Raw genomic sequence first — 20,607 nt, 5'->3', positions numbered from 1 at the left:
TATATATATAAATAAAACTAAAACTGGAAACATGATTTCTCTTAAGTTTAAGCCAAAAACCCTACATAGTGAAAGATTACTTCACAACTTGGTGCATAGGCAAAAATTGTTCTGATTTCTAACATTTACTAACTAATGGTGGCCTAGTTTTACACAGACTTGTTGAAAATTAGTAGATTATAGGTCCAGTTGCTGTGGCAAACAGAGTCAGAAACTTTCTTTTAGCCATTTAAAGCCCAAAACCCAAATTTCTAATTATTATTTCCTGTTCCTTCAACACTCTTATCACAACTATAGTGTTTTTTTTCTATTTATGCCAAATGTGAGTGTTCTTTTTTTTTTTTTTTCTTGTTTCACTTTATAATGAAGATAATGAATAAAGTTATTATCTGTTTGTTTGCTTTATTGGTACACTTTACATTAACAGAGTGTGAACAATTAACAGTAAATAATGTTTAATTTAGATTAACCTACTTTGTTTTTCTATTTTAAAAACAGGCTGTGTGAGACAGTGGTGCCTCTGGAGGACCCCATCATCACAGAGACCACCTCCACGCTGCAGGAATGGGGAGTTCTGTGGAAGCAGCTATATGTGGTCAGTAGCTGTGCCTTACAACTATTTTTGCTATTTTTAAAAGAAAAAACAAAAAGCAATAACTGTGGTTAAACTCTATCTAGAAATCCAAGGGAGCCAAAAAAAAAGAAAGAAAGAAAACAACAGCTACGAAACTGCATTAACTCCAATTTGCACTTTGGCAGTGGGGTGGGGGTGGGGGTGCAATGGAATAGGCTTTTCTGGGAGGCATGTTTATTTCTTATGCTTAGTTTAGAAACCTTAGCACTAGAAGAAAGAATTCACATAAAACATGACAGTCAGATTTCCTTCTTTTACTGTCTCATCGCATGTAGATCAGAAAGACACACTAAATATTTCTTACAGTGTATTTGAGAAATATGCATCTTCGTTTACAACGTGGGAAACAAGGATGGTGTTTGGACACATAACAGCCCCAAAAACCTTCGTATCTAATTTCATGCTGCGTCTTTCCGCCTTTGATTGATCCTGGCCTGCTTCATGCAGTTACTGCATCCTCTTAAGATACACCGACGTTAGTCAGGCTTTACTTGCTGGGAAAAAGTGATTACTGGGAAACCAAAGCATCTTTAATCCTGCTAAGTGTCGAGGGGGCAGGCAGACGTGGTTGGTGGGGTTTAGAGATTGTAGCTGAGTGGCTACATTGCAGAACTGGCTCTGAGTTTTTACATAACCTTTCAGTGAGGACTGCTCATGCTCTGAGCAGCTAAGCAGCCGGAGGCATTGGTGTGATGATGTAACTTCCACTGAAGCTTGACTAATGTGAAGCCTTGATTTAACTGGTTTTGTGCCCACCCCCTGAGTGGAATGGGCCATGTTGCTACAGTTGCATCCACAATAATAGGATGTTGCACTGGTTAGATGTTTGTACGTTTCACCTCACTGTTGCCTATTAGATTTGATGGTATTACTTCAGGGAGCAATGACCTAAGCATAACTGTGTATTTTTTACAATGTGCGTAATTAGCCATTGTAGAAAGATGGTCCAAAAGGACTCATCAACCCTGACAAAATACTTTGTTTTCGGCAGCTAGTAGTGTTGAGAGCATGCAGTGTTTATCTTCATTAAACTTACATGGCTATTGAGGTGCACTTAATCTTTGCATTTATGTATACAAACTTGGGTGCTAATGTGAGCTTAGCATACAATTAGGAGATACGAGATTGTGCCTAAATTAAAAGTGTTTTCCGTGGTCTTTGAGAAATCATCATGACATAATTCATAATATTCATTAAATCAAACATTTAAGGTACGTTTTTTCTTGTTTTTATTCTTGATTGGTTCATTAACAAAATGTATGGGCTCAGAACAAAGTTATATGACTTTGACATGCTGGCAGAAAGTTGGATTAGCATTCAGACTTACATACATTTACTAAAATTGATTCCTGTAACATGAGAGTTTCATTATTTCTTTATTTCTCAATTCATCTAACAGCCACCCTATATGAGCTGAACAACAAAGACATATCTCAATACTGGTTATCATGTGTATCTATGTTAAGCTGCTTCATTTAATTTCTAGCATCCTAAACAAAAATACACCTATATTTTATTGTAGGATTGTAAAGACAAACAGAATACAACCAATCCAAACCTAAAATATAAATTTTTTAGATGTGAAAATACTGTTATTAAAACTTTTTATAAAGTTGGAGAACACAGAGCGAAGGTTCTTTGCATTTTCTTTAATAACTCAACGCTTTTTTCTGATTTTGTTTACTGAAATGAGAGCATATATTTGACTATTAGTAAAGTACACACATTACTTTAAGTCACTTAAGGACTTAAAGAGGAGCACAATGCCAACACTAAGAGCATTAAAAAGCTGAAATCTGAAAGTTTTAAAAAACTTTTTTTTTAACAATTAATGCATTTAAGTTTTACCATTATTTTTGTTTTGTTTTTTTAAATTTGATTTCTTAAGAGGGTCTGAATACCTCACATTTGTCAATCCCCAGCAGGGTTGGACCCCAACCAATGCCCCATATCACTATGTGCTGTTTTATGTTCTCTGTTCCTCAACTTTCCCCACATATTTTTGTAATACATAAATCAGAGGACTGCAAAGATCACGTTGGAAGGTAAATTTTTTCCCATTTGGATTAATGTAGGTCATTTATCCATGTATTTTTTTAAAGTTATTACCGGTATTATTGTTATTATTTATTTATTTTTTTTTTTTTTCAGTGTCCTATTTGGCAATTTAGCAATAAGTATAATTGTCTTAATGCCAAAAAGAGCCCAACAGATTTTACTTTCACAAGTGGAGCAGTACAGCTATCGCCATAGTGTTCCGCTTGATTTGTGCATATAAATAGCTTTATTATACTTATGCAGGGATTTTTACAGATTATATGGACACTTCAATGTAAGTAGAACAGGGAAGGAAAAACAGAAAAAAGGAGAAAAGATGAAAGAAAGAGGAGATAAAAGGGAGATCCATGTATTTGAAATATTATCCTGCTTGGTCACCTAGTAATAAAAATTCTCAGTTTTCTGTTTGAGGCTAAAAAGTATTTGAAAGGTCTCCTAGTTTTTCGGAGCTATACAAACTGGTATGTTGTATTGATTAATAACACCTTTATGCTGCTGTAGCTCATCTTGTGTTTCAAATAAATGTCTATTCCTTGGACTGGTGGTAAAGTGTTCCTGCTGCTTGCATTAAGTGTATTTATAGCAACGACTAACTGACTGGCTCCTAGCTCTTCCATAATGCTTCACATCCATGCATTAGTTGCCTCTCCAAATAAGTGTCCTTTGTCTCACAGCAGCAAAGACTGGAATGTTCGTTGCCAGACATTTATTTTTTTGTTTTGCAAACTGTACATTTTCAACTTTGAAATAGTTGGACAGAAAGTCATTTTTCCCTAGGTAAAAGACTCCTTGCTATTTAATCTGGTTATCTTGGTTTGATATTAACACATTTCTGATTGATCTAACTTTGGCCCAAAAAAACGAAAATAAAAAAACAACAAGGAAAAAAAACATATATTGTAAATATAGTGAATTATATGTTTTTTTTTTCTTCTGTTTTTCAGCTGCATTTCTCTGATTTTCTTTACCCATTTGGACTGAAATGTTGCTTCAGAGGGTTAAAAAGGTCTCAATTGGTCCTTTTTTGGTTTCTTTAATAGAAACACAAGGTGGATCTCTTTCATAAACTCCGGCATGTGATGAACGAGCTCATCGACCTGCGTCGGCAGCTAATCCAGGGTCATCTCGCACAGGACCAGACTCGCGAGATCAAGAGGCACATCACTGTACGGCTGGACTGGGGCAATGAGTGAGTAATAATTGAATGACTGGGTTAAATTAAGTGAGTGGCAAATTGACAGGAAACGTTTGTTTCTAATTGTTGGCCCCAGAAGAATCCGTTTTTATGTTCTGGCAACTGGGTGAGCTAAAGCTTAGGATGAGTGGGTGTACGGCGATATCTTACGGATGGAATTTCACGGTCATTTAGAAGATGAGTGAGTTTGAAGCTGCTTACAGTCAATGCAAATCCGTCCGCAGGAACTTTATAGTCATTTTTCTTCAAACTCCAGCTGAGCTCTCTTGGGGATCTGTAAAGGAAATAAAGACATGAGGGATTCAGCTCAGCAGCATTAGTTTGAAATAAGATTATACATTAAAACACTCTTTTGTCCAAATGTAGTGCCTGGAAGAGCAGTAAAACTCACAAAATGTGATTCTGTCATATTTAACCCTATAGTATGGCTTAAGTATGCAATTCATGAGAATTTCAAGATGGTAAGGATCTCGTTTTATGGGTACAAAAGGTCATTTCTACAAAGATATGCCAACAGATCCTATTCAAGTGAAAACAGAATCTATCATCCATTGTGAAGGTATGTGATACAATAAAATTATATCACATCATAGGAAATATTATCTATCAAGGGAAGTACATTCAATATTGCCTTTTCTGAATCCCCTCCTTCTGAGTAGGGATTTGGTGCCTAAAATGTAGAAAAACATAATGTCCCCACTACTTTGGAGTAAAACAACCACTTTGTGTTCATATTGTGAAAAATCACGAGATCAAAAAAAGAGATCAAGAGTATGATGCCCCGATTGAAATATTTTTGGTTCCAATATTTTCAGATCCAGTATAGTTTTCTTGAAGGTTTAGTGTTGGATTAAGATTCTTAGAAATTGAAATTAACAGCTAAATAAAGGAGAAATGACCGTGAACATTTATTGCTAACATTCTTTTAAAGTTTTAACAACTTTATTTGCTAACTAGCACAATTAGTGCAGGACCAGCAGTGATTCTGAACTTTTTCTTGACTTACAATTTCAACTTTTTGTTCCTTCAACAAGAACAAAATCCTCTTTACTTCATGCCAAATAGGTGAACAAATGTAAGGAAATAATTAAATAATGACACACTATAGGATCCTGGTAGCCTTGAATTTTTTTCTGTCACAGTTTTTTGTTATTGTCTCCTCTAGTTGGGTATGTTTTCTTTGTGGAGCAGCAGACTGTTCAATTGCACCAAGCTGTTATAAGAAGCTCCAGCTTAAGATTTAAAATGTAACCAGTAGGTCAAATATAATTTAAATAGGTTTTATGGGGGTTGTGAGACAATTGTTTATTTTTAATTTAAGCTGGCAGCTTTTTTTTAGACAGCTGTAAGCCTAAACTTCCAGCATAACAAGATAAAATTCTAATAGCTGCAGGGTGATGGTGTTAATGGCCAGTTATAACTGAAGGCACCGACAATGGGCACACAAGTGTAACAACTGCACTACAGAGGGATGCAGGACACTTTAATCAAATTTCTTTTACATTTTGGCCGTGCTTCGGTGGTGCAGTGGTTAGCGTGCACAGCCCATGTATGAAGGCCTTATTCCTTGATGCGGCCAATCCGGGTCTGAATCCGACCTGTGGTCCTTTGCCGCATGTCTCTCCCTCTCTCTCATACCCCCTTTCCTGTCAGCCTGCTGTCGAACAAGCAAGTCACTAGTGCCGTAAAACAAAACAAAATATATATATATATATATATTATTTTACATTTTTTATATTGCCAACTTTGTTGATATATCTTTTTCGGGGAATACAAAGAACCAAGATGTTCATACGGAAGGAGGGAAGCTGGCAGAGCTCATTTGATGGTTTAAAAAATATTCTGGTAGAATTAGGGCTTATCATTCAGGTGGACTTTGCTTTGACACAAACTAACTTAGCATTTTTTTGCAGACGATTTTGCCCTAGTTAAGAGGGTTTTTGGTTGGAATCTCCTTGAGCAAGATCATGTAGCCTTCCAAAATGTTAAAAAAAAAAACTTTATAGAAAAAATATATTAATAGTTTGAGAGAAAAACAGGTTTCAAGTGTTCACGCAACTTTCAAATTCCCCACCTCTCTATCCAGTAAGTGCGGTGGAATTTAATTTTTCAACAGCATCTTGGAGACAGATATTAGAGTAAACCTGTAGGATGCTGGTGCAGGCAATAATGACACGTCAGGGCTGATTTTAAAATAAAAGGGGCCCAAAGCAGAATTAGCTTGTTGGTCTTGGTGGAGGAACATTTTAACAAACTCATTATTTTCCATCAGGCACCTCGGCCTGGACCTCGTTCCCAGAAAAGAGTTTGAAATGGTGGATCCGGATCAGATCAGTGTTTCGGAGCTATACAAACTGGTACGTTGTATTGATTAATAACACCTTTATGCTGTTGTAGCTCATCTTGTGTTTCAAATAAATGTCCATTCCTTGGACTGGTGGTAAAGTGTTCTTGCTGCTTGCATTAAGTGTATTTATAGCAATGACTAACTGACTGGCACACTGTGAGCTTTTGTACCTACAGTGTACCTTTGTGCTATTGCACCACTGGGGATTTCAGACAGCACAGTGTTGTTGGATGTGTAGGGATGTGTGAATGTACTGATTATCAAATCATCCATAAGAACATGAGTCAAAAAAAAAAAAAAAAGAGCGAGTGAGACAGCATGATTCAACTGTCGAAGCTATCTGACGTTCTGCCATATTCAAAGTGGGCCTTTTCTTGCATGCATGCCATTCTTGCAGGTTTGGTAGTTGACTTTCAATGCAGACATAATGCAAAGTGACAGCTCTATGAGGAGCCATAGGGAAGCACAGAAACATCTTTTGTACATAAATTACATTTTTTGTTATTTTACAATCCAACAGCCACTTAAGTATTGAGAACCAGGAGAGTCAATTAAAAAAGAAAAACATTAATTATTAAAGCATTTTCTTATTGCACATTTTAAGTTTAATTAGTGAAGAGGAGTTGTAAATTGCATTTATTAAACCACTATTAAATAGCACAATTTGAAAATGTGTCTTCAAATCCTATTTCTAAATGAAGACTTCCAAACAACTATTAATAAATCTGGTTTTAAACGCCATCCCTAATCATAAAATTAAAGAAATTGATTCCCAATTTTTTTTTTACCTGGCTTTTTCAAACTAGTTTTGCAGTTGCACTTTATTTTTTATTTACCCTCTCAATTTACCCTTTTCATGACCCTTCTGCAGACTAAAAACCAATTAAACCAATCACAGAGGCTCCTCAGATGTAACCAGCTTTCCCATCTAATATGTCTTTTAAAATCTCAGTTAAGAAATAGGATTTAAATTTCAAAATTTCAAATTAAAGTATTTAAGAATGGATTATTAAATACAATTTAGAATTCCTCTTAATTTATTTTATTCGAAATTTGCAACTAAAAAATGCTTTTCAAAAAAGATTTCTAATTGTATGATCTAAATGTTAAATTTGAAATTGTTTTTTTCTTTTTTCTTTTTCAGTGACTCTCCTTGTCTTCCATACTTGAGAGACATGCTTTTATTAATGAATAATTGCTGAAATGTGGCATGGTTTTAGTGAAATGAGACCTCCAAACCTTTACACATACTGGGAGGGAGAGAAAGAAGACTTACTGAAGCAAATCTAATTTTGGAAACATGCTATTACAGCACAGATGTTATGAAATCTAATGTAATACTGTTTGAGACAGTTATCTAGGAGGGAGATCCTTTCTGGTCAGTGGCTGCAGCTCCATATGCTGACGAAAACATTGTCCAACTGCCCTGCAGTCTCCCATTATCCCATTGCCATGTTTCTCAGCTTTACACGCAGAATGTTTGTGCACTAAATGCTCTGTGCAGAAACAACAGTGTAGCTTCTCATTGCCAAAAAGCCTCCTGACTCTGGTGATGAAAGTGAGCTTGTCTTTGGCAGGGCACAAGGCCTTGGCCCCTCTTTGGATATGGGTGTTCTCTCAGGCTGCCGAGCAGAGAGCATTTTGCCTGTGAGTGTATGTGTGGGGGCGATGTCAGCTTTGTCCTCTCCCCCTGCCCACATGCTCACGTTTCGCCTCGTGTGGGCTTCTCTTTGCTCTGCAGGAACTCTAGTGTAGTCGTTCTGCAGCATACGTAGGTGAAATCTTGTCAGGTTTGAAGAATCAAGAGAGGCATCAGGCCCGTATAGTGCTTCTGAGGCTGCTGTAATGTAAATAAGTTCAGGGCTGTGTGGGATGTGTAAAAACTGAATAGAGGGATCTAACACTTTTTTTCCCTTTGAAATTTACTCTTTTTTTTTAGCATGTATCCAGCAGACACTGTGGTCAGCAAAGCACAAACCAGGTACAGTCATTTTAAAGCTTTGTTTTTATCAAATCGTTATACTTTTAATACTCTACATTTATCCTTTTATTACATATTTGGCATCTAAATGTTTTGTAACAAAGGGAAATGCAGAAAACAAAACATAGAATGTTAGGCTCTGGTATTGGTGGCCTATGAATTACTCACACCAAAGGGTGAGGGCACTGATTCCCGCTGGTATCGCATATGCCCCAATTCACGCCCCAAACTGTGAATAGTTGGTCCATTGAATTAGCATTTTTGTGGTGTCATGTCAAATTACAATTTCGCTTTTTAACTGAAATACGTCAATGCCATTTGTTCAAAATGTTAGGCATGTTTTGTGCACACAAACCAAGCATGATAAAACTAACCTGTTAGATTCAGATGAGCTTTAACATCCACTTTTATGCCCTATTTTTACCTTATTTTGTGAAATCTAAATTTTCATGCAAAAGGAAAATAAATAAAAAATGTGGACACACGTTTGCCTTGCAAGTTTTTTTTTTTCTTATTTGAACCACTTCCCATATTTTAAATACATTCTAGAGACATTAAAACTACGTTGCAAGCAAAGCACTGTAAGATCGCCCAAAACATGTAATATTTCAGATTCTTTAAAACAACATTCTTTCTGTTTATTACTGCCTTCAAACTCTTTAAGGCCTGATCTTTAAAGATTCCAAATAAGAGGGGTTGAATTTCGGTTGAAATTTTGTTAAAATGGTCAAACCAATTTGGTTCCGCCCATTAAAATGAAAAGATTGGTTTCACAGGCAATTTGAAAGGGGACAAATAATAAAGATGAGGTCCAAAGCCATGGAGATGGAAGTAATACAGTTTACTATTGCAAAAAATCAAAACAAATCTTAATACATTTACTTATAGTGCACCACACAGCCTATCTCAAAATGATATTAATAATATATTAAAAAATAATGTATTAAATCAAGGGTAAAAAATCTCCCCTTCACATCTCTTTGCAGGCTCTTTTGAGATTTTTTTTATAAACATGCTATGATATTAAGTTTAGTCGTTTTCTATATTTTAGTTTAATTGCATATAGATCGACTGCTGTCCCACTGCAGCAATTGTTGAAATACTGTAGGATTAATATTGTTCTATTATTGTTATTTTTGACCATTCAAACATGTTTACATGAGTTCAGAATAACTCGCCTTCCTCCGGCATTAAAGAAATTCCCCCGTTTTGGCAACAATTAAAGCAGAAATGTTTGCATGTTAAGTTGTACCTGACATTCAGACGTACTAAGAAAGACATAAAACTGCTGCAGTTGAGTTTCAGATTTGAAAAATTGCTTTGCACGCAGTAAATGTCTACATTTTTATTTCCACCATCCATGCATGTCATGGTTTAGAAGGTGATCTGCATATTAATGTAGGCAAACATGCAAAAAAAAAAAAAGATTTGCACATGCTGTCTGCTGCATTGCAAACACAAATCACTTTGCACCTTCTCTGAAGATCTGCTCTGTTCATAAAAACATGTTTGCACCTTAAGATGGGCAAACTGTCAGATCAGGTCCTTGGTTTTTTCACCACAAGCTTTATAAGACTATAACCTGCAATGGTATCCAGAGTTAATGATAATCCATTGAATGAGAAGGCGTGTTCTATATTTATATATGCTAAAAATAGTATTCATATAAAGAGGAGGTGCATGATCTTCTTTTTGTGATGGATTTAACTTTTTACGGGTAACTTTCCACTAAATTATCAGGGTGACAACATCAGACAGCGTCATGGCGATGGTTGTCGTATCCCCGTGTTGCACCATCTCTTCATCAACCTGAAGAGCTTTACCTACAACAGCATCAGTGAAGATGCAGATGTCTTCTTTTCTCTATATGACACTCGTGAAGCCAAACAGATCAGGTATGCTGATCAATCACCCTGCTAATAGAGACGTCCTGGAATGGAAAAATCCCACAGTACATCACTATGTGTGCATGAGCTGACAGACACATTTAGACACACACACTATCTCAGTTCCAGCAGATTGATTTAGGCACTTTGTGGCTGACAGACTCTGAAACTGTGAACTGGCCTCTCTTGCAGTGAGAAGTTCATGGTGAAACTGAATAAAAATGGAGGACCAAAGAATCCAGAGAAGGTTGATCGCCTTTGTGCTCTCTTCACGGTAAGGAATGTTTTATTTTGGCATGTGATGCCTTGTGTTCACATGCCTTGAAGTCTATCATTATTATTATATTTTAAACTAAAGCATTTATAAATGTATTAAATCCCCTTGGGCCACTTTAAATGGCTTTTTGTATTTTTAGAGTCATTACTCAGCTGGGAGCTAAAACCTTATCTACTGTACAGTATTAAACCTCCTAACAGATTATGTTCCTGTATTGCCCGGTGTTTAATAATTTTTTTCTTTATCTTAAAAAAACCAAAAAAAACTTGTCCCCCCCCCCAGCCTGATGCTGCCACAACCATATGGTGTGTTCAGGTTAATGTGTGCTGCTAGTTTTTCTCCATGCACAGCATTTTGCAGTTAGCCTAAAAAGGTCACTATTGTCCTTATCTGACCAGAGTGGTTGCTACCACATGTTTGCTGCCATTTGCTTTCTTTTTTCCACTATTCTTACTAAATACAAAACTTTAGCAGTAATTGGTTAACATTTCTGTCATTATCATCTTTAAAAGAATACTTTTCTTAATAAATTAAATCAAATCAGTTGAAATTGAATAAGATCACATTCAAATTAGTTCAAAATCCTTGACATTAAGTAACTGGTAAAACAAATAAATAATAAATAAATTAATTAAATAAAAACTAAACAATAGGTCAGTGTTTGCTCATCCCTAAATATGGACTGATGCCCAATGTCGTAAAATATTGTTAAAAAATACTAAATTATTCTTCTTCTTAGAATTATCCTATAAATAATATTCTGATTCCTCCATAGGACCTAAGCAGTAAAGACTTGAAGAGAGACCTCTACATTGTTGCACATGTTATAAGAACAGGTAAACATGATTAACAGAACAAATATTCTTAAGGATAATAATTTCTACATCCCTCTGAGCTCCTGTTTTTTTGTTATTTCTTTCCAGGTCGTATGCTGCTGAACGACTCAAAGAAAGGACCTCCACATGTTCAGTACAGGCGACCTTATGGATGTGCTGTTCTTGCCATGAGTGATGTTTTTCACACCATAACGGACCTCAAAGAGGAGAAGGACTTTGTACTCAAAGTTTACACGTACGTATGCAGCTGAAGCTACTTGTCTTTTTTTCTTTTTCTTTAATGCTCTTGATTAAAAATGTTGTTCCTTTTAAGTTTTCTTTGGCTTAGTTTGCAGTTTGGCAGTGAATACCTTTGCAAATAAAAGTTCTGAATTTTCAGCAGTAATTGATTTTTAAATGTGGATTTATTTTAGTGCGTGAAAAGCCTGGATCTCTACTGTTGGTGCTGCTGTGTTTTGACCTGAATGATAATGAAGTGTCCTTTGGAAAATCAATAGCTCCTCGCCCTGGGTTTGAGATAGGGCACCTGGCATGTTGTGAATCTGGCTTCTGCTGTTAGGCTTCGCCACAGATAGCTGTTACTTTACACCAGCCAAGAAAGTGGAGGAGGGAGATGGAGAGGAAGAAGCAAAGAGAGATAGAGCGGAATGACAGAGATAATTGAGGACAAAGCAACATAACACCGAGCTCAGCATTTTTCCACGTCAGTCAACAGCTTAAATCTCTCCTTGTAGCCTCCGCTGTGGGTCAGAGGTCATTCATGCACTTATTCCATTTAGCTAGTTGATTTTTCACTTGTTTAGCACCTACAGAACAATACTATAGCTCCGTGTGAAATAAAGATTTCTTTAATAGAGAGCTGATGTCTTTATTGGTTTTCTTTGGCAACATGAAGAGCTCTTCTTTTAAAAAAAGTAAGCAGTGATTCAGTGCTGAGCTGCCTCCAAACTGTCGGCTCCTATAAGGCTCCAGTCTGTGCATTTCCTCGTGCCTTTCCCAGGGGCCTTTGGGCCCACAGTAATGAAAAAGGCTGGTAGAGAGCTGGCTGTCAGGTTTGCTTAGTGTGCTGTGCATTTGGGCTAATGTGCTGCTTGATAGCAACTCCCCCTGCTGTTACCTTTTCTCCAGGAGGAAATCTGTTCTGGGACACATGCTGTTCATGTTGTCCCCATGCAGACAATCCTAAAACCTCCATCTGGATTTAGAAATGGCTGAGCTGTAAACACCCCATGTCCCACTCCTTTTCTCTCTAGATGCAACAATGAAAATGAGTGGTACCAGGTCCACGAGAACATCATCCGCAAATCCAACACCAAGTACTCAGCCCCCAGCACCAATTATGGTAAATATATTTCCTGTGAAGATCTTAAACCTTTTCGGTTTATTTTTTCCACAGACATTGTTGCGGGATATATGTTGCTTATATGCTGTAAAAAAAAAAACATTATGAATGATGATTGCATTTGATAAAATGCAAACATAGATAGAAATAGTTTCTATATTTAAGGCCAGGTAAGGGGAATATAGGTTCAGAGATGTCATCGTCTATATTTAAATAATTTTAATCTTTACGTTATTAATGATGACTCTTATATTTAGTATTTGTGCTTAATTACTATTTTGAGTTTTGTATAACTGCTAAGGTACATTTTTGTTTCATACATTTAGGGTAAAGGTGGGTTCTTGTCGTTGACACATTGTTACTATAAGTACATTCATGGCCTTTTAAGATTATAAGGAAGGTTAAATTTCTTTAATGATAATAAAGTGTTTTTCCGTTTATCTTTGACAATGGTGTAAAATATTTATAACTTGGTATTTGCTTTTAGATGTAAATGTTATCCATTTACATGGACCTTTTTTTTTTTTATGTATTTTCAGAACGTTGTTTGCTTGGAATATTATCTTACAATCTTTTGAGAGATATCTTTCAATCAGAATTAAACTTCCTGATCAAAAAAGAATAACATAGAATTTAAATCTATCACAGACTTTGAATCTGACTGAATCTGAACGATGCCTTAAAATGAAAAAGTATGTCCTTACAGCTAATTAAATTTAAACTAAATCAGGTTGAAATAGAAAATTAAGCTCCACAAATACATAAAAAATCTCTTCTTGTTCAAATTCCAACATTATTATTAAATTTACTTCCTCTCTCTGATTAGGTCTCAAGTTCATCATTGGGCTAGAATTCAGCCCTATATCACAAATTACAAATTTTAAATCAAATGAAAGAAATCTTAATTAATCCTGCATATTAAAGCCCATCTTAATGAACTTGCAATTTACTTTACTTCTGGATTAAAATATCAAGTGAAGTTTAATTTTGAACTCCAACGTTACAGTTACATTTCAACATTTCATTTCACTTCAAAGATTATGTTTTGGATTGGTGGTGGTGCTTTAGGTGCACATTCCATGAATGCGGACCTTTGCTGCATGTCTCCCCCCCCCTCTCAACCCTCAGCTCACTTTCACCACTGGTGCAAAAAAAATTGGGGGGGATGAAATTTAAATTCATAAAAGTCATCTTTTCTCAACAATATCAACCAGCAATGTAAATGAAGATAACTAACTTTACATTAAACTGGCCAGTCTAAGTGAAATGCAATTCAAATAGTAAATTGCGTATAATCCTTCGTATTTTTTATTTAAATGAATGTATTTATTATAAAGAAGATGCCTTTTTTTTTTTACTCAAACTAGACAAGAACATTGGATAACATCTTCATTTTTTTCTGTTTTTTTGTTGTACTTTGATCACATATCCACTGTGGTTCTTCTCCACCCCAATAACAAATATTTTCCCTCAAACATCCTTTCTCCTTCAATTTTTCCAATCTTTATTATTTCCCTCAAATCACTTTCCTCTGTCTTTATCTGTTCTTTTTTTTTTTGTCTTTATCTGTTCAAGTTTCTCTTCTTTTTATTTTCATACTCATTCACTTGTGGTCTGTATAATCCCCTGCTGACCCTTTCTGCAGGCCTCATCATTTCCCTGCAGCTGCTGCGAGGTGAGCTGGAGCAGATCAGACGGGAGAACCAGGCTGTGTTCAACAGGGCCTTGGCGCTCACACGCAAACTAGGTTTCCCAGATGTCATTTTACCAGGTAAAGAGGGGAAAAAAGCAGTGGGGGGTGTGGAAGGGTACAGAAAGGAAGGAGAGAGCAAAGGCCAGAGGGGTCAAATGAAGGGAAGGATGGGAAGGTCATAGATGCTGGTAAACAGGAAGCACACAAATATTGAAGTGGAGGAGCAAGAGAGATTAAAACACCTCAGAGAAAACAGCAGGCGACAGAGGTCTATAGGTCAGGACCCATAGTTGGAAACCGTAACAAATATGTTTTGTTGGTGTGGATTTACTTAAGTTTTGTTAAAAAAAGGAAAGGTGACAACTAACATCAAGTATTAAATATATATGTTAACAAACTATTTTATATCACTGCAAAAGAAGATCCAGACCTCTCTACAAACTTCTTTTCCTGGCTGTTTTCTCCTTTGCTGTCTCATTTATCTGTCCTGCTCTACTTCCTCTAATGATGATCTTTTCCTGAATTACCATGTTAGTTTTTTGCTAGATGTAATGGGCTGCAAAGCTTCTAAATAGATTATTTTAAGATAAAAGATCCTTTAAGGCAACTATTGAATTTGTATTTGTGTCAGCAAGGATTTGGGTTCAGATCTCCATGGAGCCCATTTATATACAATGTTGTTTCAAAGGTGACATATAAAGTCACTCTTGTAGTGACCATATATGTTGTTTTTAATTTTGCAACCTTCTTTATTAGCAATCAAAGTGCTATTGAAGTAATTTTAGGAAATCAACAACTCCTGGGAAGGTTCACCACTTTTGGTTCTGTTCTTTTTCCCCAATTTTTTTGAACAATGACCCTTTGGATTCTCAAATCCTTAGAAATTACTCAGTAATGCTTTTCAAACTTCTAGCTTTCTTTGAACATGTCTCTTGAATTTGTCTAGATTGTTGCATCAAGTTTTTTTTTCCCATCTTCAATTAACCTCAATCATGTTGTGAAACTGGTTTTATTATATATTTCTTCATTCTACAGGTATGGGAGTACTCCTCCCTCTACCTCCCATACATCATGTACCTGTACCATGCCTAGCTTTAAAAGATTCTTTTTTTTCTGTTTATTTGTGATTGTTGTGGGGAAAGTCAAATCTCCATTTCAAAATTGCATTGTGGATTTACTCAAGTTATCCTTTCCTGATATTAGAATTTGTTTGATGATCTGAAACATGTTAGTGTGACCACAAGGTAAAAAAAAAAAAAAAACTTTAAAGAGGAAACACCTTTCACCGCAGTACTGTGGAAAGGTCACCGATCCTCAAAGGGGGCCCAGAGATGGCAAGGCTTGTGTTTATGTTGGAAAATTTCATGGATTCACTATGTGATCCATTATTTTTATCCATAAATTTGTTCCTCTCTTTTCCACTCTACCCTTAGCTTGAAATACCTCCCCAATATCAGATCTTGTGAGTCATCTGTCCCAAAGGAAATGACTCGGATATAAATAACAATAATCTGATTTTAGAAATAACAGCAATATCTTCCCCCAGTATTGCCTCTGATGTTTATTCCAATAAACACTGACCTTACAAAAGGTGCTGAGATGGTCATGATGCCAGGCGTGCTTCAACTCAGCAGGGTCATCTTGAATTGAAAGGAACAGTGACGTAAAGTTTAATCCACAAAGATGATTTATTTATGTTGACCACGCAGAGTCCATGTGTGGAGCAAATGCAGGAGATGAGTTTGTTTTCACTGTCAGGGATTTGGTTTTACTTTCCTAACGTAGCTTTATTACAGTTTTCTTTGACATTACATCATCTAAAACAAAGTAAATCAGATGTGGCCCTCTCTGGAGCAACAGAGAAGTCAATATCATGAGATAAGTGTGAAAAAGTGGTGTAACTGAATTAAAAAAACACTCCTCTGAACTATAATTGCCTCAGGTGATACACGCAACGACCTGTACCTGACCCTGGAACGAGGGGAGTTTGAGAGGGGTGGCAAGAGCGTACAGAAGAACATTGAAGTCACCCTGTATGTCCTCTACGCTGACGGGGACACACTCAAAGTATGACACATATGGGCATCACTTTTCATGTGCCACATCATCAGTATGTGAGTAAGGGCGAGCCTGACCTTCTTCCAATGCTTCTTTTTATTTTTTTTCTCTCTACAGGACTGCATCAGTTTGGGCACCGGAGAGCCAAACACCTCAGAGTATCGCTCGTTCGTCCTTTATCACAACAACAGTCCTCGCTGGAGCGAGATGGTGAAGCTGCCCATCCCTATTGACCGTTTCAGAGGGTCCCATCTTCGCTTTGAGTTCAGGCACTGCTCAAGTGAGTCACAACTGCAGCACATCCCGATCAGCCCCTGTTAAAAAGCAAGATCATCAAGTCAGAATGCCTGACAGCTATCCAAACGTGTGTGAGGCATGATATCATAATGTCCTTCCTTTTCAGCTAAAGACAAAGGAGAGAAAAAACTTTTTGGTTTTGCCTTCACTCCTCTGATGAGAGAGGATGGAACCACGCTCTCAGATGAGATCCATGAGCTCTATGTGTATAAGGTATGAAAACAATCCCAGTGGATGTACAATTAGCTCAAACTAACCTTTATCATCTTCACCATTACTCCTTATGATCGTACTTATCAATTAAATATCCTGACTTTTTTTTCAGCTTCTATTATTTTCTAGTTAGAGATACAATCACATATTTTCTGCTTTTCCTTCTTTAAACTTAACATCCATGTATGACTGATCCAAAAATACCTCACACGTTTGGCCTTAGGCTGGTGTCTGTCATTTTCTTGACTTATCCATCTTTCTTTCTTGTAGTTTGATCTCTCTCACCTCTGGAGTCTTTGTTCTGTAAACAAAGAATGTTCAGAAAGAAGGGAAAGGTGGTAGCACACCACAGTAGAGGCATTTTAGCTCCAAGAGGTGCTTCACAAAATATAATACCAGTCCTTGATAGAGCAACGAAAACCTTTTTTTCAATTTATGGTTTTAGGTAGTAAATAACCGTTGGTTTCTTGTGCTGGTGAAGATTCTCAGTCTTTCAGTTCATAGTCATTCCAAAAAAGTTAAAAAACAATCCATTGGACTTTGTTTCCAAGTTTGAAGATTTGAAGAGTGTCACTTCCCATCCAGGAAGCTTTTTTAATTCAAAATGTCAGAAATGTTCTTGAGTTCAAGGCTTTATAGAGTGGACCAAAAACAAAGCCTTGTTTTGGCTCAGAAAACATGCAAACTGAACTGGACGACCAGGTCCGCCCCTTAGGAATGGGCAGTCGTTTGGGCTCTTTGTTAGTCTGCAATATCTGATAGACAGGTAACATAGGCAGGTATTGGGTTCAATTTGCTTTCTAAGCCAAAACAAGGCTTTGTTTTAAAGCCTTGAACTTAGCACTATATCTGACATTTCGATTTGAAAAAGCTTCCCGGATGGTAAGTGAACCGTCTTCAAACTTTTAAACAAAGTCCAGTGGATTGTTTTTTAACATTTTTGGAGGAACTGTTGATTTCCTGTTTTAAAGAATGCTAGAACTTCAAATCTTACTGCAAAATTTAAGTGAGTATTTAAGCATATTAACTTGTTTTCTGTATCTCGCCTGTTGGATGTCAGCAATATTTTGCTGGTAGTGGATTGTTCTTTTAAAAATTATCTTTAATAAATAAAATGTTTCTGAGGTCAAATTCATGAAATACCCAAACTTGAGAAGAATAGCCAAAAAGTAAAGTATGATTGTAAATTTTATTTATATGTTTGAATGAGGTATGTGTTTTTGGGATCAGTGACAATTTACGAATATGTTGTTTTAGTTTTTGTTGTGAACTTCATATAAAAACAGTTAAGAACTAACATTTAAAAAAATACTTCAACCTGTAAAGTTCTGCAGCCAAATATTTCCAGTGTATCCAATCTTTGAATAGTTATCTTCTTCCCACCCTCTAGTGTGATGAAAATGCCACCTTCAGTAACCAGGGGCTATACCTGAGCCTTCCCTGCTGTAAGGAGGACTTCAACAGCTGCCCCAGCCTGCCAGCCAACTTGCCTTTCCAGAGGAGCCCTAAAGAAACCTTTTGGGTCTCTACGATCCTCTGCTCGACAAAACTCACCCAAAATGGTATAAATATACACACGTATAGAAAATTCCTGTATATTATAATGATTCTTTTACCTCAACAAAGTTTGGTTTCATTACATTTTTAGTGGACCTTCTGGCTCTTCTGAATTGGAAGGCCCATCCGGACAGGGTTCTGGATATCCTCGGTCGCCTTCGACAGATCAGTGGAGAGGAGATTGTGAAGGTCATTAAATATTGATCATAATTTCTAGATTGAGATGAATGACAGGAATACTTACCTTACTTAATGTTATACTGCAGCCTTTACAGTTAATGGCATCCCTGTAAAAATCTTAAAATCTATCTACCTTTTCTGTTTTACACTCAAATAACCTTCAACAAAAATATGGAAAAACTGAACCTTCGAAATTTTAGATTGCATAATATGTACTACAACTATAAATACCCCTGCCAATGTGTTTTTATACTATGTTCCCTTTTAGGATAGAACAGTACCTAAACCTCTCTAACGTCTCATCTAACATTTAAGTCAGAATATAAAGAGAAAGGAATCACTCTCTTCGTTCCAGCCTAGCTCACAGTTTTTCTATATCTGGGGGCTAAGACTCCTGTTGAAGGTTAATTAAACCATTACTGTGTTAAAATGGCCTTATATTATTTTATAATAATACCTGAAAGACCATGGATTTTTAGTTTTCAGATGGACTCACATTGTTCTACATTTTTATTTAAAAATGTCTCCTGCACTTTAACGATTCTCAGAGCTTTTGTATGAGTAATATATTGACAGCATCATAGATCCTCTACCATGCTTAACAGTGAGCAACAGTTGCTTTTCCACCTGCTCATCCACTGTGTCATAACTGACCAGTTTGGAGTGTCTGTTGTTGGAAAGAACAATCTTAACTCTGTAAATCATACATTTATGTTAAAGTCTTAGCAGCATTTAGAATAATCCACATATTCACATTTTTAGGTTTACAATTTCTCTGACTATAGAGATTTTCGTATTTATGTGGGTAACTATGTTTATTGGAGCTGTTTCTGGCATCGTTAAAATCAGCGCACGTCTAGCTTAAGCTGAATTGCATGTTCAGTCATGTTTCCCATTTTGAAGAGTCGCTAAGAGAAAGCGAACTTTATATTACCATATTTACAGCTAGCTAAAATAGTTCAAATTATTTTGTTGAAATGAAAACTTCTGTCATGCTAGGAAAGCCATTTAGCTTTTCTATTATTTTATCAGCTTTTACTGTGCAGGGTTAGATTGTTTCTAGCTTTTTTGTACTCCTTTTTTTAACACATAAAGGTTTCTACAAAAACGCATTTAAGACTGCTTTTAACTATGACATTGGAATGACTAAGAAAGTGAAAGGTTTTTAACCAAAGAGGCTATCATTTTTTTTCAGATTCCTTTGATTTCTTTTTAGTAAAAAAAATACAGTGAAGGGAAATAGCCGATCATGCAGCAGTGGTTTTGAGATCTTCTCTCTCTCCCATGACAGTTCCTGAGAGATGTCCTGGATACACTTTTCTGTCTTTTAGACGACAACACTGATAAATACGGACCGCTCGTTTTCCAGTCTCTGGTAGGAGCATTCAGAGAACGCAGCTGGGGTCACACATTCAATCGTTTCTTGGCGCTTTTTCTGCAGTGGAAATACAATGTAACGTATCTGTGTGCTCAGGTGTTCATCATTAACCTGCTCAGGGACAGCCGGTTCTACCACTTCAGACCTGTAATAGACTCCTACATCCAAAACCACTTTGCAGGCGCTTTGGCATACAAGTAAAGCAAAACTATTGTTGTCTGAATATGCATCTAGTTTGAAACTTTTTATTAATCTATGATGACTGTAAAGTTTCTTAACTCCAGCCATTTTCTCTACAGAGAATTGATTCGATGTCTAAAGTGGTACATGGATCGCTCTGCTGAGGTTGTCCGACAAGACCACATACAGGAAGCCATGAGGGTAAAGTATCACACCCACTTCCTCCTCGCTCTGATCTGGCTCCTTCAGTGGGGATTAATTAGCTCTGAAAGAGGAAATGGTCAAGAGAAACAAAGCTGATAAGATGTAATGCAACACCACATGAGGACTCAGGAAGTAAATTCCCTGAATAATTTGAAAGGTAGTCATTGTGAGGCTCTGTGGGTATTGATGTGAGGAGGCAGCCTTTTTTATGGCCTGTGTGTAAAGATAATGGTAAAAGATATTTCACCGCCATGCCCGATTGCAGTCATTTCTTTCATGTATTGATTTTTA

The 20,607-nt window shown here is 36.5% G+C and overlaps 1 protein-coding gene across 7 annotated transcripts in view; it reads left to right on the top strand.

Moving 5' to 3' along the window:
• The window catches only part of LOC107090404 (dedicator of cytokinesis protein 3-like), a 62,346-nt gene that overhangs the window by 16,998 nt on the left and 24,741 nt on the right, over nt 1-20,607 (top strand). For all 7 annotated transcript variants that reach the window (XM_015383767.1, XM_015383765.1, XM_015383763.1 and 4 more), the window contains exons 5-22: nt 499-595; nt 3,733-3,881; nt 6,160-6,244; nt 8,174-8,215; nt 9,956-10,110; nt 10,294-10,375; nt 11,154-11,214; nt 11,302-11,449; nt 12,468-12,556; nt 14,202-14,327; nt 16,192-16,316; nt 16,425-16,587; nt 16,711-16,817; nt 18,208-18,379; nt 18,466-18,563; nt 19,846-19,929; nt 20,029-20,129; nt 20,232-20,313. In XM_015383767.1, coding sequence (XP_015239253.1) covers nt 499-595; nt 3,733-3,881; nt 6,160-6,244; nt 8,174-8,215; nt 9,956-10,110; nt 10,294-10,375; nt 11,154-11,214; nt 11,302-11,449; nt 12,468-12,556; nt 14,202-14,327; nt 16,192-16,316; nt 16,425-16,587; nt 16,711-16,817; nt 18,208-18,379; nt 18,466-18,563; nt 19,846-19,929; nt 20,029-20,129; nt 20,232-20,313 — 1,966 coding nt within the window. The remainder of the gene's footprint in view (nt 1-498; nt 596-3,732; nt 3,882-6,159; nt 6,245-8,173; nt 8,216-9,955; nt 10,111-10,293; nt 10,376-11,153; nt 11,215-11,301; nt 11,450-12,467; nt 12,557-14,201; nt 14,328-16,191; nt 16,317-16,424; nt 16,588-16,710; nt 16,818-18,207; nt 18,380-18,465; nt 18,564-19,845; nt 19,930-20,028; nt 20,130-20,231; nt 20,314-20,607) is intronic.

The sequence above is a fragment of the Cyprinodon variegatus genome, unplaced genomic scaffold (genome assembly GCF_000732505.1).
Source record: "Cyprinodon variegatus isolate N-32 unplaced genomic scaffold, C_variegatus-1.0 Scaffold293, whole genome shotgun sequence".
Lineage (NCBI taxonomy): Eukaryota > Metazoa > Chordata > Actinopteri > Cyprinodontiformes > Cyprinodontidae > Cyprinodon > Cyprinodon variegatus.
The sequence above is the reverse complement of the archived record's forward strand: the minus strand, read 5'-3'. Positions and strand labels throughout refer to the sequence as shown.